This window comes from Hippocampus guttulatus, chromosome 15 (assembly GCF_054856545.1).
Source record: "Hippocampus guttulatus isolate MCC_2025c chromosome 15, RoL_Hgut_1.0, whole genome shotgun sequence".
NCBI lineage: Eukaryota > Metazoa > Chordata > Actinopteri > Syngnathiformes > Syngnathidae > Hippocampus > Hippocampus guttulatus.
The window spans coordinates 10,014,040-10,041,017 of record NC_141275.1 but is presented as its reverse complement, the minus strand read 5'-3'; the positions used below and the strand labels follow the sequence as shown (position 1 = coordinate 10,041,017).

At 42.0% G+C, this 26,978-nt stretch overlaps 2 protein-coding genes and 1 long non-coding RNA gene across 8 annotated transcripts in view; 1 reads left to right on the top strand and 2 right to left on the bottom strand.

Annotated features, from left to right (window-relative positions):
* Positions 1 to 21,327, bottom strand: nsg2 (neuronal vesicle trafficking associated 2). The gene is made up of 5 exons (XM_086131109.1): positions 21,185 to 21,327; positions 20,289 to 20,438; positions 12,377 to 12,487; positions 3,986 to 4,096; positions 1 to 2,234 (listed from the first exon to the last, which is right to left on the bottom strand). The coding sequence occupies exons 2-5, from the start codon at positions 20,415 to 20,417 to the stop codon at positions 2,031 to 2,033; spliced, it is 555 nt and encodes a 184-aa protein (XP_085987235.1). The 5' UTR covers positions 20,418 to 20,438; positions 21,185 to 21,327; the 3' UTR covers positions 1 to 2,030.
* LOC147193804 (uncharacterized) lies at positions 10,308 to 21,235 on the top strand. 2 transcript variants are annotated; one of them, XR_015103071.1, is made up of 4 exons: positions 10,308 to 12,185; positions 13,189 to 13,302; positions 16,551 to 16,624; positions 21,123 to 21,235. It is a non-coding gene; the product is annotated as an uncharacterized LOC147193804 (long non-coding RNA). The 2 variants fall into 2 exon arrangements; XR_015103070.1 differs by lacking the exon at positions 10,308 to 12,185 and having other exon boundaries at positions 12,473 to 13,302.
* Positions 21,328 to 22,645: 1,318 nt separating the features above from the next.
* cpeb4b (cytoplasmic polyadenylation element binding protein 4b) overlaps positions 22,646 to 26,978 on the bottom strand; it is a 38,538-nt gene continuing 34,205 nt past the window's right edge. For 2 of the 5 annotated variants that reach the window (XM_086131104.1, XM_086131108.1), the window contains one exon: positions 22,646 to 26,976. In XM_086131104.1, the coding sequence (XP_085987230.1) occupies positions 26,749 to 26,976 (228 nt within the window). In that variant the 3' untranslated portion in view covers positions 22,646 to 26,748. The remainder of the gene's footprint in view (positions 26,977 to 26,978) is intronic. The other 3 variants (XM_086131105.1, XM_086131106.1, XM_086131107.1) reach the window with 3 other exon arrangements.

Sequence of the window (26,978 nt, the reverse complement as noted above, 5' to 3'; positions counted from 1 at the left end):
TTTGTCACAGGTCACTGCGTCGTTTTATTGGGATCGTTTTGAACCGAGGGAGGAGGAAGAGGACGAGGGCAGGGATGCACACGATGTCATTACAGGTATGGCTACAGTACGCTATCGACTAACAACATCACAACAGCTCATAGAAAGCACTCCATTACAGAGCAGATGCTGCAAAATGAAAAGCTGCCATCAGAGTAACTCTAAAAATGAACACATGGGGAATTAACAAATTTGGGCAATAAACACAGCCTGCATTTTTCTCATTCCCTTTTTAAAAATTATTTTTATTGATATTTTTTTTTCCTTTTTATTTTTTTTGCATGAACTGCTCACTGTGTGTGTACTGTATTTCCGCACACATTTTCCTTAACTATCACCCATCTCCAGTTAGTTTCCAGTATCTAATTGAGACAAATAAACACCTCCCTTTTTCATTGTCCGGTAAAAGCAACACACAGAATTTGTCTAAATGCCTCGCTCAAATAAACATCTCTATTTTCCTATGAATGGCTTTTGACTGGTAGCTATTGCAATATCCAAAATAATGACACGACTTAAACTACCACAAACATTGGCAATGATTGTAATACAAAAAAAAAAAAACAACAACAAATGCATTTTTATGTACACTTTAGGGTCCATATAGTGACCGTTTCAATTTTGATGCAGAAATGAAAGATGTTGAGAAGATTAAAAACTCCTCAATGTCGTCTTTTAGATTGAATAAATTATACAACCACATCAGAGAGCACACTTTGTCCACACTTTTTGGGGCCTGGGGGAAGTGGATGGGTGGGTGGGGGTGGGGGTGGGGTTTCATGCCTGAGGTTCACAGCAGACGCAGTTGAGGGCATGGCTCATCAATGTATATACACGCTTGGCAGAAATTAGCTAGACCCTTTGTGAATTTACTTTTTTTTTCTTCCTGGCCCTGGCAAATAATCGGTGCCAATAACAAAGAAAGTGGATTGAAACACGGGATTGGACAGTGATGGAAGGAAGTTAAAAAAAAAGTTTTAAGCAGTAGAAGTATATTATATTTCAAATATTTCAAGGATCTGAGGAATTAGGTTATTAAGGAAGGCTGGTTTAGGTGAAGGAAAGAAGCAAGGATGCATGAATAAAACAAGTGTGATGGAAGATAGGCAGACGTGAAAAAAGGAAGGATGAATGAATTAAAAAACGGGTCTAAGAGGAAAGAAGGCTGAAGTTTCAGCAAAGGAAGGAAGGATGAAACAATAAGTAGGCAACATTGAATAGGAATAACACTGTAGATGTAATGCAATAAGGGGAAAACATGAAGAAAGTAAAGGGGTACATAGTGATGCCTTGAAGTACTGATTTGTATGTACAGTATATGACAAAGAATATAGACGACTTCTACTCCTCAGTAAGATGCTGTAATCTTGTTTTTTGTAGAGGAAAAAGAATATATACCTGTCAGTATTGTTATATTGTGCGTTAAAGTGTTGCTTGACTGTTTGTATTCAAATACGCGCTGCTTCTGAAAAAACAGCGCTCACTGCTAACCGTTAGCATGTTAATGGTGTTTTGCATTGTTTGTTAGCATTAGGCTAGGCAGAAAAGTGTACTTGTGTGTTTTACATTTTATTGTGACAGTAAATTTGAACCGTAAGTGGCATTAAACAGCTTGAAGCCTTTTTACTTTTGGCCCATCAATAGTGTGTGTGTGTGTGTGTATATGTATATATATATATATATTGTACAAATAGTATACAGTACTAGAGGAGATAGCAGATTGCGAATTAGGTGATTAAACCGCATAAAACTATCCACACACCACTGTAAACAATAAATGGAATGAAACTCAATAAATAATAAATTAGCGGGATGGTGTTGGTGTTATAACACAACAATGATAAAAAAAAATGCCTCTCAGTAAGAGTGAACAGACAAATCCAAATGTGACTTGTAACCGTGATGTCTGCATGCACTCTAAAGGCCCTACTGGCGTGTGATACACTCGGATGTAGACATGGCGCGTGTCCGCCAAGCGGGATTCAGCCGGCTCAGTGGGCGTCGGCGCCGCCATGCGGGGGCTTGGCGTCGTGCGGCTGCCCCGCGGCCCCGCCGGGCAGCCAGGGGGAGACGGAGTGCGAGGTGGTCTGCTTGGCCATGCTGTAGTGGCTGATCACCGTGTAGAAGCGCCCCCTGGAGTTGGCGTCCTGCGCGGCGTAGTAGGCCTCCAGCGAGGCCGGGATGCAGCGCTTGTGCTGAAAACAACACAAAATGGCTGCTTAGGGTCAAAACATATCATGCTTGGTTTATCGGGAATTCCCGTTACAGTGGAAATGTGGCATCAGTCACTACAGTGAACGGGTTTGCATGCAGTTTTCTTCAACTACGCATTAGTCTTGTTGTCAAAAGTGAAATCCCTTCATCACAAACATTCTTTCTTTTACAGGATATACATTAGAGCCCTGTTATGGATTTTTTTGTAAGGATGATGCTAATTCCGATATTTGGCAGGATCAAATTTTCCATAACCGATTAATCGGACGATTACAAAAATTAAGATATGAATGACAGGCAAAATGTTTTACAATACAGTACTTTGTCTTTTAGTATTTAACTAAATCGGTCACGACAACATCTAATCTGGTCGTGTTTTTCCTCTATTTCTATCCACTATACCGTAGTGACTGAGAAACAACTTTGACCTCAAAACTGTGAATAACATCTCACGAAAAGTTGACATGATTTATGCGTGTGGACGACATACGTATTGACTGACGCAAACCTTTTCACAGCTTGCGTACATAAAATAATCCAGCGTTTGATTAGCTCATCACTATCACGCACTACAATGCACAATGTTGAACGGGAAAGCCACATTTTATTCGATTGCGACATTGTCATAAAACCTGCATTTTTGAATATAGAATGAAGTTGGTCATTTATAATTGCATGATTTAAAATGTTCACGATAATGTGCTGATTATGCAAAGCTACATTGGCGAGACACTTGAGCGTTGTGTATCTTCCGAGTGGGTGCATACTTCTTTTGTTCAGATAATGATAGCAGAGCATCGTGCACTCGAGAGTCCCCGGAGAAGCTCTGAAATAGATTTTAGATTCCACCTTTCCGAGGCTTTGACGGTCAAGGTGACACAAAGACTGTGCACAACACAATTTGGGGAACAACAAGTGCGAAGCAGAGGAGAATGCTAATGCTCAGCAATTTTCTTTAGGGGCATAATCTATAACTTCTATCGCCAAGTTATTTAAGGAAATGTTGGAACCATGAACAGCGTGATGAATCATGTTTTGGAGCAACAAAATGGGAGTGCTTGCAAATAGCAGAGGTCATGTTGGAAAAAAGAAGTTTGTGCAAGTGGCGTTGCCGTAAACATTCCGGATGCAGATTTAGGATTGCATCATAATTGCATGTAAACAGGAGCTCCGAACAGAAGTGTAAATGGATCCAAGTTAGCTATTGAGTTGAACCATACTGTTGCTGAGTTAGACGTGACCAAGACAACACGACTTTGACACTTATCACATTTTTATGAGTTGACTCAATCTCGTTGACTGAATATGAATTTACTCAAGATAGACAAGTTAGCACGGGCTCATTCAAGGTAGTTAGCATGAGTTTAAGCTTGTTTACAAAGCTCAGATATGAATTTACCCGAGCTAGCTGTGTTAGCATGAGTTTCCCATATTTAGCCAGGTTAGCACAAGAGGGCAGGGGTACACAGAGACTTTATAATATTGGGATGCATGCATCATATGGCGGCGCGGGCACCCGCAGCGGCTCCTCTTGATGTCTGTTGTCTGTTTAAGAGGGAGGAAATTTCATCTGTGCTGTATACAGCACATTTGACAATAAAGTTGTACTTGATACTTGATATGGCGCCTGTGCTAAATTCCTGCTAACTTCATAGCTTTGATAAATGTATGCAGTAAAATGGTTTGGGTAAAAATGAGCGATATTCTTTTTCTTGAGACGGATTTGTTTTACCTTATATAGGAATCCATCTGGGCAGGCGTGGTCATAGGTGAAGGCTTTGTAAACCACCAGGAACACGATGCAGGCCAGGAAGGCCAAGGCCAGGATGATCAGGATGGTGACCTGCAAGGGGCGCAAACACCACACAGAACAGTCAGTGTCTTTCATTTTGTCTTTGTGTGGGTATGTATGGGTATTTTATTGGTCTGTTACTTCAACTGATTGCATTGTTACATGATGATGACATTTGCACTTTCAAAAATACAACATTCAGCGTGTATTTTTGGGGGAATATTAAAATAGATTTTTTTCCCCCCCCTAAATACGATGCCCTCATTTCTGGTGCATGGCAGTCCATTTTGAATGTAGTGCTGAAGTTATTGACCATTTTCTGCTGGACGTTCAGTATAATAATAGAGTATATAGAAAATTGTAAGTTGGCATATTAATGCAAATAAATGCATCTGTGTGCATTATTAACTTATTTTTTTTTTACATTGTGCATTATTCATTTGTCTGGCAGCCTATACATGCTGCTAATAGAGAAGATTAACATAAAAAAGGATTTGCCTTCAACTTGACACTTTGATTGGACACCTGTGAAATAGCATTTAATTTGAATTATGCAAACGAGGTGTGGAAGGATATGTATGTTTAAAAAAAACTGTCTGCCAACTTCTGACAGGTGTGTGTGTGTGTGTGTGTGTGTGTGTGTGTGTATGTGTGTGTGTTATGTGTGCGTGTTGTAACACCCGTGTGCGAACATCTGCCTTGGAAATAAATAAACAAAAATTGCCCTTCCATTCAATTGTAATTTCCTGCCTCCCACGCTTCGTTTTTTTGGACGTTCCGATTGGCCGATCCGCTCCGGCAAACATGTCAAAACAATTAGGCACGCGAATGATGCTCGGAGTCCATCAGCGTTATTCCGCCTGACGTACGCACGCCATCCGAGCCAGAGTTTAACTGCAGCATTTATTCATGGAGCGTCAGCAAATTTTGGGAGCCTTTAGCTCAGTTTGCATCGAAAGGCCTCTGCTCAGGTGCCGCCTATACACACACACACACACCCACATTTATTAGGTGTTACAACCAATATGAACAGTAGCTCATTAAATGGTGAAATTGTACTGAATTACAAATGAACAAAAATTGTGCTGAATGGTGGCACGTTGGGCGACTGCTTAGCACACCTGCCTCACAGTACAGAGGTCACGGGTTTGAAAGCCTCGTTTCCATTTATTCCACCGGTCTTTATCGTATTAACTTTTAATCACGCAGTGGTGAACTTATCTTTACAGTTGTTTGCCATGTTAATCGAATCGCGTAAAAAAATGGCACTTAAAACTTTAGCTGTGCAATCAATAGATGACATTTTGCGCGTGGCACAAAAACGAATTTAGCGACACATGGGTTCATAATCATTGTGATGAGTCATTATCCCCTTTCACCGCATCTCCCGCCGCCATCGTTTCCATGAGTTTCCTTGCTTTTGTGTCATTAGCGCTTCTCAGCATGCCACCTTGCAGCACTATCGCTCCCGAGGCGGCCATCTTCCTGTCGCTCCTGATAACAGGCGAGCACGAAGGGGTATGGGACCAAGAACCCTAACCAGAGTCGACAGCGGCAATAAGGAGCGCCGGGTGCGTGACACTTGATGTGCCTGCCGGGTGGGCGGTGATGGGGAGAAATGTGCTGCTTTAAAAAAAAAAAAAAGCGTGACATTATAAAGGGAGCTCATTCTTCACTCGTATTCTTTACGTGATGGAGAGGAGAAATATCAAAACACAGCTACAGGCACAAATATATCACAAGAATGTTGTTTTGGCAGACAAACAGTAGATCCTCAAACAAAAGTTTTTTTTGGGCGGGGGGGGGGGGGGGTGCGCGTGTGCTTTTATTTGTGATATTTACTGGAGTATTTTGCTTTATTTTACATGGTAAATTACATGTTAATTTCATATTTTGCCCCTTCTTATGGAGCAAAATCTTCCCTAAATCGTCAACACTGCTCTGTTATGATGCAACACACTTGCGAATATACGCGCGACGATCAAAATGGAGCATGAATCACTTTGGATTGGCTCCCGTTGGATTGTGTTTGTGTTGTAGGTGTTCCTAATCATATGACCCCTCTTCCCTTTAATTGCTTTCCATCCCTCCTCTGTGCTCTGCTGTCTGTCAGGCTGAAGCCCACCACACGCACTCTCTCTCTCCTTGGAACTGACAGGCTGCGTAGGGGGTCTAACTCATAACCCCCCCCCCCCCACCACCACCACCACCACCATCATCCCACCACTCCCCCCACACACACATTAGTTGGAGGGAAAGCGTAAGGGAGAGAAATAATGATAAAAACACCGCGCAGACACAAGATGGAACTCTCCAGTCCATCCTAATAAAGGGGAATAAAGTTGTAACGTGAAAATATCGTCAACTGAGAAAATATTGCATATTATGTTCGTAAATGTTGGATATTTAAAAATATTGTGCAGAATCTAGATTTTTCTTTTTTAAGAATAAATTTGTAACACAAGTGATGTTAGTAAAATATTCTAAGTTAAGTTATGAGAAGATTAATGAAGCCCCCTATATATCGTTATGTCGGAATGATACAGCTCCGTTCTCCACCTGCAAACAACCACAGTAACACATACATTGTGAATTTACCCTACGCATTTTCATTTTTGAAAAAGCAGACTATTTAAGGTAATAAGCTCCTTCAGTGTTGTACCTAATGAGGTACAGTTTGAGATTCAAGCGGAAGAGAACCAACCCTCTGATCCCAAAATTGACATGCTGTTTCTAGCCAGAAGCAAAAATACAAGGCCATTACTGTTGTATTGTAAGTGTTTTGGGGGGTTTTTTCCCTAGTTGATTTTCCTCTCGGATTTTAATCAGACTCATCACGAGCGTTGTTGTTTTAGTTTCCCAAAAGCAATTTACTTTAGCTTTGCTCTTGGAAGTGGACAATGAGATGCGCGCGTACATGAGTGAGGTCTCCTGAGGACGAGGTTGACTTGGCGACGGTAGTGCGGCAACTAAACCACGCGAGCTGATAGGCTGACAGCGTAAGCTGAGAGGTGACTCGTCCTCTCATCTCGAGTCACCTAAGGTGTTTCAAACAAGCTGCCTCGGGGCTTTACGGCAAATGTTGTTGGGTGACCTTTTTGCTCATGCTGTGTGTGTGTGTGTGTGTGTGAGATTTCACTGCAGACACCATCATTACACGTAAAGGTCGCTCAAAGTGCAACTCGTGTCAAATATTTTCAAGAGCAGATGCACCAGGCTGCTGTCACGAGCAGAGGGGGCAAAAGTAACCGCATTTTTGTTGACTCTAAGTCACACTTTGTTTTCATAATTACGTGATCTGTGAATTTGACTTCTCCGACATCGTGCAATATAAATCGTTGCTGTTTCCGTGAAAAATTTGCGCGTCCTCGTGGAGACAAAAGGGGCTTTCGAGGATGTATTTCCACAAAATTTACTGTTTCCAAAATGTAGGGAGGAAATGTAACTGTTCAAGCAAAGCACCTGAAAAATCCACTTTCTTATTTACCACCACTGGTTGGTTGTCAACATGTATCCTTAATGTGTGTGCGCGTGTGCATGTGCGTGTGTGTGTGTGTAGATTGTCCCGCTTGTTTGGAGTCATTAAAGATGCGATGTGACATTAAAGGCTGAAAAGTGGCCCCTTGAGTGGCTTCATAATCCAGCTGCTTGGCAGCGTCCAGGACAGCCTGTGCTTACTTTAACGCCAGACAGATGCTAATTGTGCTAATGTATCCCAGGATGACTCTTGACTGCATTAGCTCCATGCAGACCAAGCCGAAACTCAAATCGCATGGAAGGTGGGCGTCGGGTGGCACGCCGAATGATATTGAGGATCAAGTAAGAAATGTGGAAAAATAAGCACAATGAATAAAAATGACATGTGATGCGACGTAATGATGTAATATTGTTTTATGTTTGGCAACAACAAAAAAAATTAAGGGTTTGAAAATGCGCGCCACATTCTGGGACAGTATAAAAACATCCATTCATATAAAAGTGTGTGAGGTAGGATGCAGATGTAATATGAAAAAATAGTTGCATAGATTGCTTTGATTGGCGCTGAATTAGCTTGGCTGTGTTCGCGCCCACGACGGTGCAAACCACCCTTTTTTCACCTGCGCTTTTTTCACCACTCTTACTTGAGTAGAACTTTTGACTACTTTACCGACCTCTAGCATGCGTCAATGTCCGAAAGGCTGCACGGAGATAATTCTGCTTCCTGGCTATAGATGAAAGTGAGCCAAGCGTTTTATGTCCCCGTGCAAAGGAAGGTCAGTGTCGACTGGAGGACTTCTTACGCCTTCATGTACTTCTCCGCTCAAGCGCCTGGACCGGGCGATTGAGCGCCTACGCCGCGATGTGCCGATATTGAACGTCAGCTGGTGCCTTCTTTGACGTTGCTGCTTAATGCGGACGACGCGGCGCACGGCGGAAGCCATCTGGGCATATTAATCATCTCACATTACGCTCAGCACACAGCCGCAGGCCCGTGATTTATCTGTCTGGCCAACCCTGAGGAGCTATCGCTCCGTCTCGTCCTGTTGGCAGTTGACACTCGGGATGTCTTGGCTGTGACAAATGACTTCGGTTGGTTACGACGGCTGTTGGGGAATTGGCTTCGACCGCACACCGCATTGAACGGTCAGAACAACACGCTGACGTCCTCTTTTCCAGGCACTCCAAATTCCCAAAACTTATATTCATTGACCGGGACGGGAGTCAAAAATCGTTCTTTAAAAAAAAAAAAAAACATTTTCAAGTAATTTGGTTGCCTGACGATTCGGCTCATTGATTCCTCTATCAATTCAAATCAAGCGTTCTTCAATAAATCCCACAACACTGCCGCCTTCCAGACAACACTTGTCATCCGTCACTGACAAAAGAGACGCGCTCCGATTTGAGTTTAGCCACTTGTTGCCGCAACGAGTTAGCCGCTACATTTTCAAAATCTCTGCTGAACAGTTTATGACCTGAATTGACTCATTTACTTGACATTCCACGACAATCAGAATCACTTTCCGATGGCCTTTCCCAAGGAAGAGTAGCCTTGATCTTTATGATACTGAAAAACTCAAATCTTTATTAGCGTAGTCCTTGAGAAAAATTTTTTTTAGCAACCACTCGCTAACTTTGGAGTCCTTTTACTAAATGTTGTCTTCCTGTGAAGGGAAACGCGTCTACTTGAAAGACTAAAGGGTTTAAAGACTACAATTTTTTTGTAGTCGACGATGAGCTTGCGAGGCTAACCGCTATTGTCATCCACAGCTAGCTTATTTCCTGACTGTCAGATCTGCGCAGACGTATCAAGATATTGTCGCTTTGTTCGCAGGATATTTCGCTGCTCCGCAGAGCCTTATTATACCCTTCAACACCGATCATGTACTCGATATCAAGAATTTCATTGCATGATCCGAACATCTGTGACAACGTCAAGTGCTATGGAAAAAAAAAACATCTACATATTGTCAAGACCGTATTTTTCGGATTATATGTCGCTCCCGATTATAAATCGCACCAGCCAAAAAATGCATAATTAAGTCGCACTGGAGTATAAGTCGCATTTTTGAGGGAAATTTATTTGATAAAATCCAACACCAAAAACATACATGTCATCTTGAAAGGCAATTTAAAATAAAAATAAAATAGAGAACAGGCTGAATAAGGGTACGGTATACTAACGTTACATGACTGACATGCCTGGTAATGTCAGTAAAGACGTATCATATTAAGAGTTATTCAGATAACTCTAGCAAAAAGAACATGCTAACAAGTTTATCAAACTATCAGTTTGACTCCAAGTCACTAAATCCAATGAAATCTTCATCCTCGGTGTCACGTTTAAACAACTTCCCCAACTCGGGAGGTAGACGATGCTCCGCTTCCTCTTCTACATCGCTTACGTCAGACTCATCGTCGATTTATCAACACAGGCCGAGAGCGCCCTCTTGTGGTTTAATGTAAAAATAAGATGTGAAATGACATAATCATGTGTTAATAATTTCACATAAGTCGCTCGAGAGTATAAGTCGCACCCCCAGCCAAACTATGAAAAAAACTGCGATTATAGTTCGGAAAATACGGTAATAGCTTATCGTGAAAACAAAATCCGGTTGATATATCAAACGCTGTAGATTGGAAGTTGCGCACGGACGTGTTTGTGAGCGCCGGGCCAAGCTTGGCGTATCTTGCCATCACATCTGGCCGCTTCACTTTATCAGCAGCCAGTTTTTCAACAATATGATGCGCGTGTGTGATGACGTGCCAGTCGGAGCTGGCTACAGAATGCTGGCTCGGCATAACACCGCAGAGAGGACAAGAAAGGACGGAAAGAAAGGGGGGATGAGGGTAAAAATGTTGGAAGGAGAAGAAGCGTGTGCGTCGGTGAGCCTTGAAACTGCCGCGTGGCTTGCGCGTTCAGGTCGGCGCTCGTTGAGATGACTTCCGGTGAACTTTCAAATATGCCCACGTAGCCCCGAAGATGTCGGCTGCGCTTCTCACCTCGCGTTAGCTCCTTCCGCATGAATGTGAATGAAGAAGCCCGGTAGGATGTGTCACTTCTTTGCACGCGTTCCAGAGTTCAGCGCCGACTTGTCATTTTAAGACCTCTTCATCGGTCGATTAAGACGATGCCGTATGCCACTGGGCGCAATCCAAAGTCATTCAAGATCCTCTTCGGATAGATACTAAGCACACTCAAACATGATTTTCATGCATATAATCTTCGGCAAGCTGCTTTTAAGACATGCTCTCATTCGAATTTGTAGGATTTTTTTTTTTTTCCGAACATACAAGGAAGACGCTGTTGTGCTTGGAGCACCATGTGGCTCATCTTGTCGAGTGGGGCTAATTGGAAAGACACCGGAGGGACAGGGGTGAGTTCAAAGCAGGCGATGGCGTTGCGGGGTGGGGGTGGGGGACTTGAGAGGGAATGACACTTGAACCCTTGAGGCCACATTCCAAAAGTATTTCCTGCTCTTGAACGTGTTTCTATGAGAATGATGCACCGGCTGAATAGCCGCTCGTACATTGGTCTTATTTGGGACGGCGTCACGGTTGCGTGGGTTGCGGTGTTCCAACGGTGGCTTGCGCGGAGATCAAGAGGTAGGAAGGAGACAAAGACGGAGGCGGGAAAAAGAGGAAAAGGAGCGGGAGATGAGGACGGAAGGTGGGAAGAAGCGGGAGACGGGCGAGCGAGGGCGGATTAGAGAGCTCTGAGCTTCTCCATCCATCAACACAAACCGCAAAGCTTTGAGGAGAGGAGAGATGTGTAAGCACCCCGCCCGTGCGCAGAATCAACTCATCGGTGGAAGCCAAGCCGGCGGTTCGCATGAGCCTCCCCAAAAGCAAAGCGACATCACACAGAATCAGAGCCACTGGGTTGCGTTTGTGCCTAACAAAAGCTGAAGGCAGCGCGCGCCCTCGTAAGCCGACTGCAACGTTTCTGGAAAAGTCTGATAACCGCCGCCGGCTATGTTTAAACGCGGATGGCAGTTTTCCAGCGTTGTTCCCATGAAGACAGAACGTCTCAATCTCCAGTGAGGTCACGTGTGGGGTAAACAATAACCTTGATATAAGAAAAAGGGAATTTTCTAATTTCATATCTGAGTATTTCTCTTGGTTATGTCGCTTCCAGTACCGGTGTGAGGATGTTAGACGACGTTTGTCCGATCACATTTGGGCGTGCATTTGTCGCTCTGTCAATTTCTCCAACTTATTTCGTCAGTAGTGAATCACAACAAAGGTTAAATAGGTAACACAAATTGGCTGAATAACAAACAGAAATGGAAAAAATATATATATACAGTATATTTTTTAATTAACTCTTTCATTCCATAAGACGTACTTGTACGTCTTTTTAAAATTAGCCCTCGCCTACCAAGGACGTACTTGTACGTCTGTCTTTTTTTTTTGTGTCATAGAGAGGAGGAGGGCCCGATGCAATCCGTGAATGAGAATAAGCCGTTTGCATTGTAAATCATGTTGAGTTGCCACGGCGACAGCTTTTCTTTGCTGCCCTGACAACGCCACTTCTCTTTGGTCTCCCCTAACGACGACGCAAGAGCAGGCTGCCGGGCGGGCGACTCGATCGCTTTGAGGCGCTTCATTGTATGATCGGCACCCTCGGCGGCACTCATCTTCGCTCGGCTCGGCCACCAAGGTGCGAGCAAGTGTGTGATGATGCCTTTGTCTTATCGCATATTCATTAGATCATAAATGTTTTGTTGTTGTTGTTTTTTACACAGCATTTTCACGACTCGTGTTTTACCTCATGAGGCTCATCAATCCTTGTAATTAGAGGAGATATCGTCATTATTCCTACGATTAAAAACAATTGCACACTCCTCTTACCTTGAGTCTTTCAGACACGCCGTCGGTAAAGCTGATGGTGAACTCCTCCACTTTGGGAACCTTCAGCCGTTTTTTCTCCGTCTGGTACTCGGTGCGAGTTTTCACCACAACCTGCGGCGAGAGTCACAGTCACACTTTATTTATAACTGCGTGTGAGGAATCTGTGTGATAGGCAGGTGGGAAAAATAAATTGGAAGTCACATTTTGAGACAGAAAAGGCCAGAAAACACAAATGTGCACAAGTAAGATTGAATACAGGAGAAAGTCTGTGTTAGGATTTGGAGATGATTGGAATTGACCGCTGGCTTGGGCCGGGGGGTTTAATCATTGGCTTGTTTTTTAGCGTCGGGTTGCAGCTTATGCTTCGGGTTTAGGGTGGGTACGATTTCAGGGTTTGGGAATCGGTTTTGGGGTCTGAGTTAGGGTGGATGAGCTACATGAGTTAGCATTGTGGTTTCCGGATGAAAAATTGGGTTCAGGATGGCTTTGGCAAAACGTTTTATTTTCATTCAACACAAAGGTAATAAATCTGCTTCTGTGGAGGACTACGGATTATTTACTGCGGAGAGGTTGAAATTCCAAAGGCTGTGGATGGGGGTTTATTGCTATTTCTATCATGCTCGTTGTCTGTCTATTCATTCAAGCTTATTGGGTCTTCCAATTTCCCTACTGGAGATCCATTCAATAACGGGCTCTAAAACTCGCATTACGTAGGGGAGAAACACATTAGCGTTAGTTCATGTAAATCGTGTGTGTGTGTGTGTGTGTGCGTGTGCGTGTGCGTGTGCGTGTGCGCGTGTGGCATGTTCAAGTGAGGTGTGTAAGGTGTTGAATGTTGATGAACAGCCCAAACAGGTGAAGCTGAGCCTCATCGAAGCACAGGAACCGGAATGACTCTCATCGAGAATTCAAGGACAGATTCCGAGGTAGCCCACACACACACACACACACACACACACACACACACACACACACACACACACACACACACACACACACACACGTCATTTTGAAAATGGAAAGTGAGGAGCGATGAAAGATGCGTTTATAGAGAATAGAAGGAGAAGGGTGAAACGGAGGTCATTGCAGCATACTGAATCTGATCAAGCATCAAACTCGACTGATAGAAACGTGGACAAATGTCCTTTCAATATTGAGATTTTGTCTCGAAGGGATGTGATGCTGGTCTAAGCATTGAAATTCAAAAGAAAATGTCTGGTTCACAGCAAAATGGCTGACTTGTATTGAATCTTGGCCTTGAGACTTCTTCGTGTGTCCTGTTATGAGAGGCATATAAAACCAATTGCATGTTGTTAAATGATTTTATTAATTTTTTTACGTTCCTAAAATATTTTAAGACGATCATCAAATTAGGAACTCATGCTCCGCCCACATTTGATGGTATATAGGCAAAAGTGACTCACACTGTAAAAAATAAAATAAAATTGGAACAGCTTTAAATCATAAAAATGTATGAGACTTATGACAACTATGTTAGCTAGCACAACAAAGGAAGTAAACTGCTCCCAAACAATTTGACGAGTTGGGGGACAACACAAGGAACGATTCGTTCTGTAAACTCATATTTCTTTGTTGTGAAATCTGGCAAAGGCAATAAAAAAATAATTGAAATATTTGGTTAAATTGCCCATCTTTGTTGCCTGAAAAATTTCTGTTCATTTCCTTTTTTTTTTTTTTTTCAAACAATGCTTGTGTCTTTTGTACCCGCTTCCAATTGGGTGTATTCCCTAATCAAAGTACGAGCCCTGGAATTTGGGCAAAATAGCTGCCAGAATGGGTCCTAGAGACTCCAGTGTCCTGTTATGATAGACGTGTCCTCCAAAGTTCGTGTGGAACGGTCAAAATTCGTATCGAAGGATAATTATTTTTTTAAAAAAGTTTCTTGGGTGAATTTTGGTGGATCATGTTCTGAAACCCTAACATGCTTCAATATTTATCAGGATGAGTGCGCTTGTCAAAATTGGTGACTTTTTGCGCATTTTAACATTGAAAAAAAAGAAACACTTTCAGTTGGGCCTCCACAGTAATTCTATGCTTGTCTCACAGTATTCTCCAAAGTAGGAATCATCCTCGAGGAGAGCAGTTACTCACCACTACAGGCTAACGAGGTCATGTGGCCGGATTTCAAGACCGCTGACCCGAGAGGAAAGCACAGTGTTCTATTCCGGTGTCTTAGTGGGAAGAAAAGGAAGCACCCATGAAAAAGTAAAGTGTTAAAACAGGAAATGGGGGAAAGTGTAATTTAGTGATCTGGCCAATAATGGAGTTGTGAGGCAGGAAAGCGGACATAGCTGCCTTTTTGTTCCCCCCCCCCCCCCCCCCAAATTGAAAGGCAGTACGGTTCTTTTATTGCTGCTCTTCTCTGATATCGATTGGCTTTCAAGAACACAGCAGTAACAATCAAAACACTCCCATAGCTTTATGTCATTCTTACACAGCAACCTATTGGACCTACAATAATGAATGATCATGTTATTAAATTGAATGTGACCATTATTAATAAAAACCTGTCGAGATTCTCGACGGATGAGCCCGAGTCCACCCTTTGTGCTGCTGCAAAGCTACATGCTAATGGCTTTGCTACACGCCAGAGTTAATTTGACTTCTGATCCTAAATGTTTCCTTTTCAAAAGTTAAATGGCCCACGTGTTAGCATAGGTTAGCGTGTTAGCTGAAGTCAGGGGTTGTTATGTGACGAGTAGTCTAGTTGAACGCAGATTCAAAGTATTTTTAGGTTGTACGAGAGTAAACGCTACAGTCATGAAATATAAATGTATTTAAGCAGACGAGCATAAGAAAAATCCGTTTTACCAAACTCGAGATTTTCCCTTTATTGTGTATACTGTCACAAGAAACGCGCATTGAAAAATTACCTGCTCCTGCGGAGCAATAAGCAATTTATATTTCCCTCTAAAATAAAAGTGTTGTTCCCCTGATTGTTCCTTTACGTCAACCTCCATTTTGGGAGCGGGTGTGCACTTTGTTCTCCGAGAGCGGGCTGCTGGCTAAAGGCGCAGCAACATTGATTAATGAGCACTTCATTAGAGGAGACGGAGGAAGGGGGGGGGGGGGGGGGGGGGACGTGGTAGAATAATGAGGCAACAAAAAGTGTCGCGAACCTTTAGGCCCTTGAGCGAGCGGTGGGAAATGAGAGCACCAAAGCAAAATGGTGACATTATTTAAGGTTGAGACTAGCATCCTGCTTCAACGGGGGGGGGCTTGGGGGCCCAATCAGATGCGTTGTCGACACGTTCCGTGGCCCTCGACAAAAGCGCTTCACGGAGACAGTTACTGACCTCGTTTTTCAGAGTCCATTTTGAGGAAAATCCCAAAGTGGTGGTGTAATTGGTCAAGATGAAAAATCGTTTCAGAGTGCATCAATCACATTTTTTTGAATATTTAATTATGTATTTTCATGGGACGGCACAAAAAAAAAACCCAAAATGACACTTTGCTGCAATGTAGTCAGTTTATAACTTGTATCCAAAGAGTTCCTAGTGTGTAAGCTGCGAGTTTGCTAACTTGGGTTAGCTGTTAGCAAAAAGCTGCTAGGATCTAGGCGCAAGGTTCCTAAATGGAGGGTTTAGGAAAAATTAATCTGTGTGTTTTAAGAATGGAAACAATGAGAATTACAAGTTCATAATCTTGACGGTGGAATTAGTGTTGGTATGTCGTATAGCTGTTGGCACGTACCTGCTAGCACCATAAAGGTGGACTGTGACCTTTCCGTGAGTCATTAAGTGCTTCCACATCAGCGGGGCTTTCATACAGAAGCTCTGCGGAATGTGTTGCAAGAATCTATACAACCAGAAAGCCAATTAGTGGCTTCTATGACAGTAACGTGTTGACATTTCGCATAACTGTAACTGACACCAGTTGCTTTTAGACGGCATCATTTGAAATATGCGGGCCAATCTTTTTTAAAAACACAATGTATTCTTCACAAAAGATGGTTAGAACAATTTTTTTTCCCTCCATCTTCAGTATCAGTATTCGAGATGTGATGAAGAAGTTTTTTTGTTTGTTTGTTTTTTGGTCCCCCTACCACTAGAGATGGAGTTTCATGTTCTCTCCTCAAAGAGTGACTGGTGATGATGGGGGAAGCCTTAAAGTTTGAAAGGCATTTTGCAAATGTTTTTTTTTTATGTTGTAGGGGGAGAAGAAAAAAAGATTCGTGTTGTCAGGTGCTTTGCTGCAACATTGGCTGAAACAGGGAACTAATCAGAGGTATGTCAATGTTTACCAGAAAACAACATTAAACATAATCTCTGAAATAGGAAACGAGCCCTTAAAGCAAACGCGCTTTAACTGAACCTCAATTGTTTTAATGTTGCTGACATTTTCAGTGCACTTGCAATTTATTTAGTTCTTGCCTTGAAATATTTTGCTGGAAACAGCTTCGAGGCGAAAGCGGTGACTGCCGGGGAAATGAAAAGGCTTGTCACGGGCGCTGGAATCAAACAATAAGCTGAAAGATGGCAAAAAGTTGAGTAGATCAGCAGATCTGTGCGAGCGGAGCAACTTTAGAAGAGAATCTCATTGCGTTATGAGGCCGCCGTCTCTTGGGGCGAGCGTGGCCAGGTCACTTAACTCAAAGCACGTATTTGAATTCAATAGACGTCGGTGGTGTAAACCCATTTCTACACACGTAGAATGTGCAGCCTGAGCTCAGATATTGCCTGAAACTACAGATTGTGGGGCAGAATGATTTTGAAAATGCACTTGCATTTGCACTTGCACAGTGCAACAAAAGTTGCACTGGCTTGCACGGCTCTGTGACAATACCAAAACTTAATCTAGCCCGCTCCTGCGTAAATTTCCACCAGACAGGCACTGGGCATGAAAATCGAGCTCATGAAGTTATAGATGAATTCTTCTCTCATTAAATACATCCAGCGCGACTCAACACTTTGTGGGATCAAATATTGAAGGTGTTTCGTCAGTGTTTGAAGCAGCTTTTTGTTGTCAAATGCTGCAGGAATCGGCCTGCGCTCTCTCTCCATCCGCCTTCTTCTCCTCCTCCTCCTCCTACTTGTTTTCATAAACTGACCTGCCGATTCAATCCCGATTCCAGCATCCCTGCTTGGACTGAATCCCATCTAATACTCGTCTGCCCCAGCTCATGTAGGCCAAAGCCATATTACACAAAAATGCATGTGTGTGTGCATGTGCGTGTGTGCGTGTAACGTGTGTGTGCGCGCATATGGGCGCGTAAGCACAAACCCCGCAGTCGAGTGTATCCACGGAGACTCCATGCGGGCCGGAAAGAGCTTTTCACTAGTCTACTGCAGATAAAATGTACTGGTCAGCTCACATGAGCCACTAAAGCTGCCGTTAGCTTGAAAGGCACACACAACAGGTCCCAAGATCAGATCAAAGCACTGCAGGGAATAAGCTGTAAGGACACTATTGGGCTATTCCACTTTCTGACTAACTGGATAGCTTGTTGCGGCCTCTGGTCCAGGAAAACCTCCCCACGTCCTCTTTGAAACACAATAACACAATGTCCTTCTTGGCCTCACTGAGTCACAGTGGCCCTTGACAAGACAATACAATACATCCTGATTTATGTAGCGCTTTCACAACAGCTGCGCCTGTAACAAAGCGCTTTACAAAACAGTTAACATAAAATAAAAGAATCACATTAAAAAAAATGAAATAATAATAATAAACCACACATAACATAAAAAAAAACACAGACAGTCGTGCAATCTGAACCACTTTTCTTTCGTACGCTTTGTTGTTCGAAGCAGATGAAAGAGGAGAGAATCGACAAGACAAAACATTGCATTTAAACGATAGCGGCCACCACTCAAAGAGATGCTAAAATGAATTGCCTCACCTTGATTAAAAGCAACCCCGCCCCCTCCCTCCTTGCCCTTGCTATGGGAACACAATGTCATGCTGATTAGACTCATTGAATGAAAGTGGCAAGAGATAACCCTGGGAGGTCTTCAACTGAGGCACCTGATCTAAAATTTGCCGAAATAAAATGCCTTATGTCAACTGACCAGCTCATCTTCTCCGTCTCTGGAAAGACGATGTTCTTCTGATTGGCCTCACCGAGGTCCGAGTGGCACTTGACGGCCCAAAATACTGTATGGCCTCAATTCATGAACTCTGCTTCCATTGTGACTGTGACAGAGTTCGGCTCCTTTGGTACTTGATGTTGTGTTTTTTTTTTTTTTCCCATCACAGAAGGCTGGGCTTGTTTTTCTTTAGGTAAGTTTGAGTTACTCGGTGGCAGCTCCAATGGATGCCGAAATACCTCTCTCCAATTAAAACCCTCCTTCTTGCCCCGATGGAAAAAAAAAATACTGTGATTAGATGAGCTCCATTGATTTGTCAAGATAAAAACACTGCATGCCCTCAAATGGTGGACTCGGATACCACGCTTCACCTCAATTAACTCATTCACTCCCAAAGACGTTTTTAAACGTCTTTTCAGACTTAGTCCAGAATTGGCTGGTACTGAATGAGTTAAACACCTCATTTTTTTCCCCTCCTGGAAAAGCAGCGTTCTGACTGGCATTGTCCTGCCAAAGTGAGACATTGAGGTCCTCATGTTTTGACCTCACCTATATATAAGTAAACGCCTGCTTTTTGCACTCAAATGAATGTCTTATTTCCAATTACGTACAGAACTGCGCATGAACCCATGCGCCTTCCTCCTGAGACCTTCTCAACAAACACAAAGATGCGGAGTAGACTTTGCCGCGTGCGATTAACGACGCTGCCTCATACGGGCCAATTTAAGCGGCTTATGCAGGCCCAACCCAAAAAAACCCCAACATGTTTTCAGTTGGGGGAGAGAACAGATGACAAGATCTGCAGTGGCTGCCAGCCAGCGGAGACGCGGAAGAAAGACACTGTGCTCTTATCTCTTACCACCTTCCTCAAACAAGACCAACAATAATTCAACGGTACATCACTGGGGTTCAGCCTTACTTGGCCTGGCAATGATATACACACAATAGAGCGTGTGCGTGTGCGTGTGCGTGTGCGTGTGCGTGTGCGTGTGCGTGTGCGTGTGCAATGCAGCAAACCCAGTGCGAGCTTGTCGGTGGATAGTGACTGGCAGCTCTTTAAATGTCATGTCACATAGAACAAACAAGTGGCTGCTGACAGATATTGCTTGTCAGATACACACACACACACACACACACACAGAAAGATTTCAAACCGCTGTCCTGAAGGAACGGAAAACCTCTCTGCAGTGGTCTAATACACTCGCATCGCTAATATTATTATCATTCATTATTTTTATTCTGATTGCTTGCTGAGTGCGTGCACCGAAGAAACACCTCCCTCAAAATGACGCTTTAATTAAGACATCAGGAAGACGCACATACACGATGACGGTTTCAAAGTACTGTACCGTACTTCTCAACGTCTGTGATTCCGATCGAACTTATTCGAATCAAAAATTAATTAGCTGCCATCCACTGATGCCTTTATTTTCTCATCAAGAAAAAAAATTTCAGATAATACGTGTGATTATTTCACTTAGTTTTCTGGAACTCGGATGCTAACCAAAACAGCAGCACCGACTACACTCATAAGCAATTTTTCAGATGAATTGGGGTACATTGTGGAGATTTCTTAGCGTATTAGAGCCGCCGTTCGACCCGGTTTTAATGAAGACTAGTGGACTCTGACGTGCGGTCACTCTAGAATGTTGCGAACGGGCACTGTGAATTATCACCATGGTAACGAGATTAATAAGCAGCGGGGTGTGGACTACTTTGGGATGCGGAGTTGACAAATGACCTCGTCTGCCTCCTAATGATAGATGGGAAAAGAAACACAGCACAAATGATAGATACACATTCTGTTGGGGTAAAGCGAACGCCACGGAGGGGGGAAGGGCGGGGTTGGGAGGGGCACTCACCTTGTCGGGGGCTTGGCTCTGCAAGCTGCCCACATCCAGAGGAGTGATGAGGGGCACGTTTTGGAAGCCGTCCTCCACACTGACCGCTTTGGCCCCTTTGTCCTGAAGATGACTCCCGAGTTTCACCATCTTGCAGATCCTCTTGTTCCCCTGAAGGTAGAAGTAAAGCATATTGGAGCTATGTTGGGGACATTTGTATTTCTTATTTTCTTAAGGTTGATTATCGCAATTTTTTTCAAGTTATGAAAGTTAATACAAATAATAATAAGTGAAATTTAATAAAGCGATAAAAACAGACAAGATGCAATCACATTTGTTAAGCAATGATAAACAACAGAAATAAAATGTATTAATTAATTTTATAATGAAACAAGTGCTCATAAACTTTGTATGCTAAATTAAAAAACGTATTGAAAAGACGAATGTATAAAACTGGGAAACAAAAATCATCTATCAGATGTTATAATAATAATGTCATAAATGTCCAGCAAATCTGATAAATACATAAATCAATATTTTATTAAAATAAAATGTTATGTAATATCCTATTTTTATGTATATATTTTTAATATAATTTGCAACCCCCCCCCCACCAGTAATTCCTATACTGTTACAGTATGTTTATATATATATATATATATATATATATATATATATATATATATATATATATAATGTAATATAAAATATAAAACACGTATTACATGAAGATACAAATGGGAAAAAAATGAAGACCTTTTTTTTTTTTTTAAAGAAGCGCAAATGTTTGTAAGCTTTGCAAACGTGTTCGAAACAAACATACTAACACATCGCGTGTATCTCTGCAAAGCGTAGGAACAGCAAACCTGCAGACGAGATGTCCACACCATTGATGCAGACAGATAAGAGGTACTTACACCGTGGCGTCCGGATGAGGATGACGGAAGGTGGTGGTGCTGGTGCTCCTGCTGCTGCTGCTGCGGGAGAGATGCAACGATGCTGCACCGCCACGCACCAACTGGATTTCTGGAGGCGCGTTTCTTCCAACCAGCAGACAGCCCAACCCCCTAATCCCGAATCCTCATCTGCTCTGCTCTGCAGCAACACTCAGACGGTGATTCTTTTTTATTTTTTGGCCCCCCGTTGGGAGCTGAATTAATGATGCATTCATAGACTTCCAGTGAATTCTAACTTCGGTGAGTATCTGGTAGTGGTTTAAAAAAAACCCGGTTAGTACGGTGTTGGGGTGGTGGTTGGTGGGGGGGGGGGGGGGGGGGGGTTATGGGTTACGGTCAGGAGATATCCCAGCGTCCAGCACCACAAGCTAAGGGTTAATACGATAATACGATGTTCTCGTTCACACATGGGGTGTAATTTGAAGTCAACGGGTGTCACAACTTTACAGGTGTTCCCGAAGGCGCCACAAGCAAAATGTAACTACTGTATGATACATTTTCTACAGTTCTTACATGGTGATACTCATTTGCAGTCAAATGAAATTCCAGAGGTTCCTGAAGGTCACGAGCGAAGCGTGAAATTGATACACTTTCTGCTTAGCAACTTTGTACATCGGTGATAATCGATGTCAAGTGACGTTCCAAGTTTCCATGAGTCCCTGAAGGCATCTTATGCAAAGCATTGATACGTTTTCTCATGGATAACCTGAAGACAATAATTATTCAATCTTTCCAATACTATAGTTTCTGAATGTCGCGTCAACAAATGGTTAGTCGTGCAATAGTGTGTTTTGTAATTTGTACGATGGTAATATTCTAAAATTAAGAAATATTAAAACTTTCTGGGGGCTCCAGGACAAAAGCGTTATTCTGTTTTATAGTTTGCGCATGAGAAAAAATGTTCACGCTTCGACCTTTCCATAAATTTAACTGTGAAACAGGTGAGAAACCTTTACTTTTGTGGCGGTGGGAGGTCACCAAATCACAAACTCGACCGAAAGTGAGTAGGTATAGCCTTTGAAGCCAAAATGCAGTTCATCTTTGGTTCTCTTCTTCCACCTGCTGTTCAAAATGTTACAATGCAACTTTGAGACACTCGTCCTGCTGTAAATTGTTTCTAAATAGAATGCCACAGTTTAAAAACGGTATTTGCGGTCAATTATTACTTTCAGTTTTTTTTAATCTTGTGATATGAGGTGATAAGACGCTCATTTGTTGTCCTTGTTGGCGGCTGCCCATGGGGCAGTGATGGTTCGAAGCAGTGACCCCAAAAATTACAGGGGAGATATTCCAGATAATGTATACTTTTAATAACTAATGACATGTTTTTAGCCATGTTTAAAAGTGTGCCGTTGTGCGATCCCTTCTGCATATTGTCATAATCGTGGGGCTAATGAACAAAATGCCCTTCCCACACAGACGTATTCATCACAGTTAAGATTTATTTCATTCAACATTTCACATTACAAATATTGAAAAATTATGCATACTGTTATATAAATAGTTGGCCGCAAACAATTAAATAACAGATTTTTCTTTTTCGTTTCACTAGCACTTCTACAGACCAACTCCTAGAAATATGGACATATCCGTATTACATAACTTAATCATTAGAAAGGAAAATACAAAAATAGGAACTTATAAAGTGAAATGACAATAAAAATTAAGGTGATATCTGAAGTAAAAAAAACTGCTATTAATAAATACAACAAACCTTCCCATACACAGTTAAAAACTATTGAAATCTTGCCATTAAGTAACATTAACAGACAAATATTTAAATATTTATTTTCCTTCAGAAAATGTGAACCATATATTGTGGAGCACAATATAGCAATTAGTAAAAACTAGACACTTTAACATATTAAAAGCTTCACCTCAAAAATATAACAAAAATCTGATCAAAATTATAAAAATCAATTATACATTCCAATTAAAAATATACCAATAAACAGCTAAATACATTGTTGACCTAGTAATTACAATGCAATCAATCACAGTAGCTTAAAATAAACCAAAAAATAAGCAAATGAGCACAAAAACCTTTTTTTTATGTTTTAAAAATAACTTCAATTATTTATATTAGTACAAATAGTTGGATTTCATTTCTCTCTTTTTTTTCTTACAAACACCAGCATGAAAAGGATTACATTAAACAGTAGAAAATGACTGTGAAAAAACATATTAACATCTTTAATTAAATGTCTGCAATAATTAAAAATGGCATTTGAAAGAATTACATTGCAAAGAGTCTTTCGTCTGGAAAAAGGTTCAAAAGAAGTATTGCACATAACAACTTGAAAGTTAACTTGCAACATTGTTGTTGTTTTTTTAAAATTCTTTTCTTTTTCACCACATTCAAGTCTTTAAGCTCCCCTTCCTCCGCGTAGGTCAAGTCTTCATGTTTTGTTTTTTTTTAATCCGCATTTTTTTCGACAGTGTTCTAGGTTGCTCGAGTCTAAAACGTCCACGCTCGCTTATTCGCTTTTGAGTTACGCGCATCCCCGCTGAGGTCTGCCAATATGTGAGAGAGGGAGGACAGAAGGGATGGTCAGGGGAGGGGTTGAGGTCGGGGTTCGCCGTTACATCATCGTCCAGAAACATTTGGTGCACACCACAACAGTTAATTTCGAGCTAATTCACCTCATTTCCGCACTTTTTTTTTTGTTGTCATCATGCATGCTAAGGATTACGATAGGTGCTAGTTGGCAAGTTCAAGAATATAGATACTATGTATATATATCTATTTATAGTTGTTTTTTTTTCTTCAAATATTAAAATATCTAAACACCAAACATCCATTCTTGTGATACGAGATTGAGCATTAAGTGTCCAACCTCATCTTTTTGCATTCCTCCTCGTTGACCAGATTTCCTCAAATAGTGGCCAAGAGATCTTATATTTACTCAACTCTTCTTAAGAAGTGTTGATTGGGTGGGAGATTCGATTTGGGGAGGCACAAAATAATGAGAAGAGGGGTTTTTTTTGTTTTTGTTTATTTGAGCGGGGTGGGGGCGTTAAATGAGGAGAGGCCTTTTGACTGCAGTTTTTAGATTAAGACAGGCATTTCTTGGAGGAGGGCTTTGATTACGCAACTGTAAATTGGGGTGGCATCTATTTCCTGGGAGGCTTTTCTTTAATCACTAGCATCCCCACAGTTTTTTTAAAACACTTTTTTTTTTGGACTCACGTCGGAGACCGCTTACATGCCTTAGTAGGTCCTGCGGTTTTAGTTATCAACAGAGTTCAAATGGGCTCAGCAGAGGAAGAGGAGCGGCCACTATTTGAGGAAATAAGGTGAGTATGGAGGGGAAAGGTAATTTTTAACGAGTTTTAAGACCACAACTTTTTTTTTTTTGTCTTTTTAAATGATTTCTCGCCATGCTATTAGAATCACTGAGTGGAAACATCAAGTGTAGGAAAAGCTAAGAAGACCAAAAGAGCGGATACACTTTGGTCTCTCCTCGGCAAATGCGACGTCGCACGTATAGTTGGAAAGAGTCGTCAGCACTGAAATGTATAAAAAGCATAATTGAAAATAATATATTTCTTGAAATCACTCCGCTCGTTTTTTTTTTTCCTCCTCTTCTTTAAAATGAACATTTCCATATATGCAGATCTCTCAGTAACAAAAGTACAAAAGCTACCTTTCACAATGTGAAAAAATTGAGGTATTGCAAAAAGGAGTTCCCCATAGTTGTGAAAAATGTGCCTAAAATGACTGCCGGAAATAAAAAGAAGGAAAAAAAAAAGATATTTAGAAAAGTAGTGCATAATAAATGCTTATATGTGCATGACAAAATAATTTAGGCTAGAAAACACTGTTCCAAAAAATCAGCAGGCCATGTATAAAATAATTTTCTCATCATCTCATTTTGAACAGCAAATTCTTCACAAAGTGTTTGAAAATATCCCGGGTGCAAAAAGCCATATGAGGATCCTCACTCACAAGCAAAATCAAGTTTTCTCTGCACTCCTCCTCTACTAAAATGGGAGGATTTTGTCAAAAACTCTCACTTCCACTGCGTGAATGTGCACATTTATGTTGTTTTTATTTTTTTAGGGGGGGGGGGCGCCTCAAAGGAAGTCTATATATGGTCGCCGTTTACTACCAATGGGAGTTTTACTGCACTGCTAACATTTTTTTTTCTTTTCATTAAGGCCAATCTTTGGTTCTCTGCAATCCTTCGGGGGCGGGGGCTTCTACGCAGGAAATGAGTTACAGTGTGACGCGCTAATGCACGGCCATCTTTGGTTCCCCAACCTGCTGGATTTAGGAAGGAGGGCGGGGGGGGGGGGGCGGGGGGCTCCTCAAGTGTGAGTATTGTAGTAGACTGTCTTCAGTTATGCTTCTAAAACACATAGATGCTGAGTCGGGTTAGCTTTGCTCGATAGGGGGAGGGAATATGGAGGTCATATTTGAACTGCGCGATGTAAAATAGAGCTTTGTGATTTTTTCTTAGTTTTTGTTTGTTTGTTCTTAATTTGGTGGCAGCCCCATACAAACAGGGAAAAAAGGCTGATTGCTTTTTTTTTTCCCCCCAGATGTGACCGGTAGTGTCAGGTTTTGGGTCTAAAACTGATGAGAAGGAGAGGGGGCCCCGGAGCCACACATTGCCATACATTCCCATAATGCACTCTGCGCACGACCGCGTAGGTTTCCGTTACAAAAATAAAAAGGTGACGACGAAGCTAGCGAGTACAAAAAGTGTGCGAGTAACATCGTAGCTCCGCCCGGAAAAACAGAACAACACGGGCAGGTGTTCATGACTTGCTGTTCTTCTTTTTTTTTTTTTTAAACTGCATCCGGCACATTAGCAGCTGAGTTTGAGGTATTAGTTTTTGCATGTCATGATGGAGATCGAAATTAGGTGTCGAGATCTTTTTTTCTGAGAGAAAGAGAGAGAGAGAGAGACTGTGTTTGGCTTTCAGGGCTTCTCTATCCTGTGCCGCTAGCTATTATAACAGCTTTGGTTATCAACTAAGGGTATACTGGTATATTCTAGATCATGAAATAAGTGCACTCTTCTTCAGCAACACCTTTTTTTTTTCTTCAATTCAACATTTGCTCATAAGCCTCGCATTGGCATCTTGGAAAAATCTAAAACGAGCTCTGCTACAAAATAATCTCAAATGTCAAATCAAAGAGTTTGTTGGGGGGGGCTCTTATAATAATAAAAAAATAATAATACATGAAGGAAAGCATGCCGATTGAAGAGCAGAGTACCAGAGCACACTTCAACTTTCCTATATATTCTTTTTTTCTTTTTTCTTTTTTTGGAACAATCATTTCATTTCAAAAAAATAAAACAAACAACATTACACTTCTTTTTTCCTTGCTGGACATAGTTGATATAAATCCTGTTTTCTCTCGTGAAGATATAAATATTAACTAAAAAAAAAAAAAAAAAAAAAAAAAAAAAACTTGTTGAGCAAAAAGGAACCAGCAACAGAAAAGTGCATTTATTCATTAAATGATTTTGCGACTCTTGCACTACCTTTGCCATCCTGCTCCCTGCCGCCGCTCAGTTCCAGCGGAACGAGATGTGACGCGGCCGGTCACCGCCCTCCTTCACCAGCGGCTTGTGGAACTCACGGCCGGCGCGTGAGTGGATGGCCGCCCAGCAGTACTCGCAGTAGTACTGCAGGCAAGTGACGTTGGCGCAGAAGAACGGCGCAAACTTGCCGCCGCAGCGAGTCCCCTGGCACTCGTCGCACAGCTGGTCGTCCAGCACGTATGGCTTTACTTCCACCT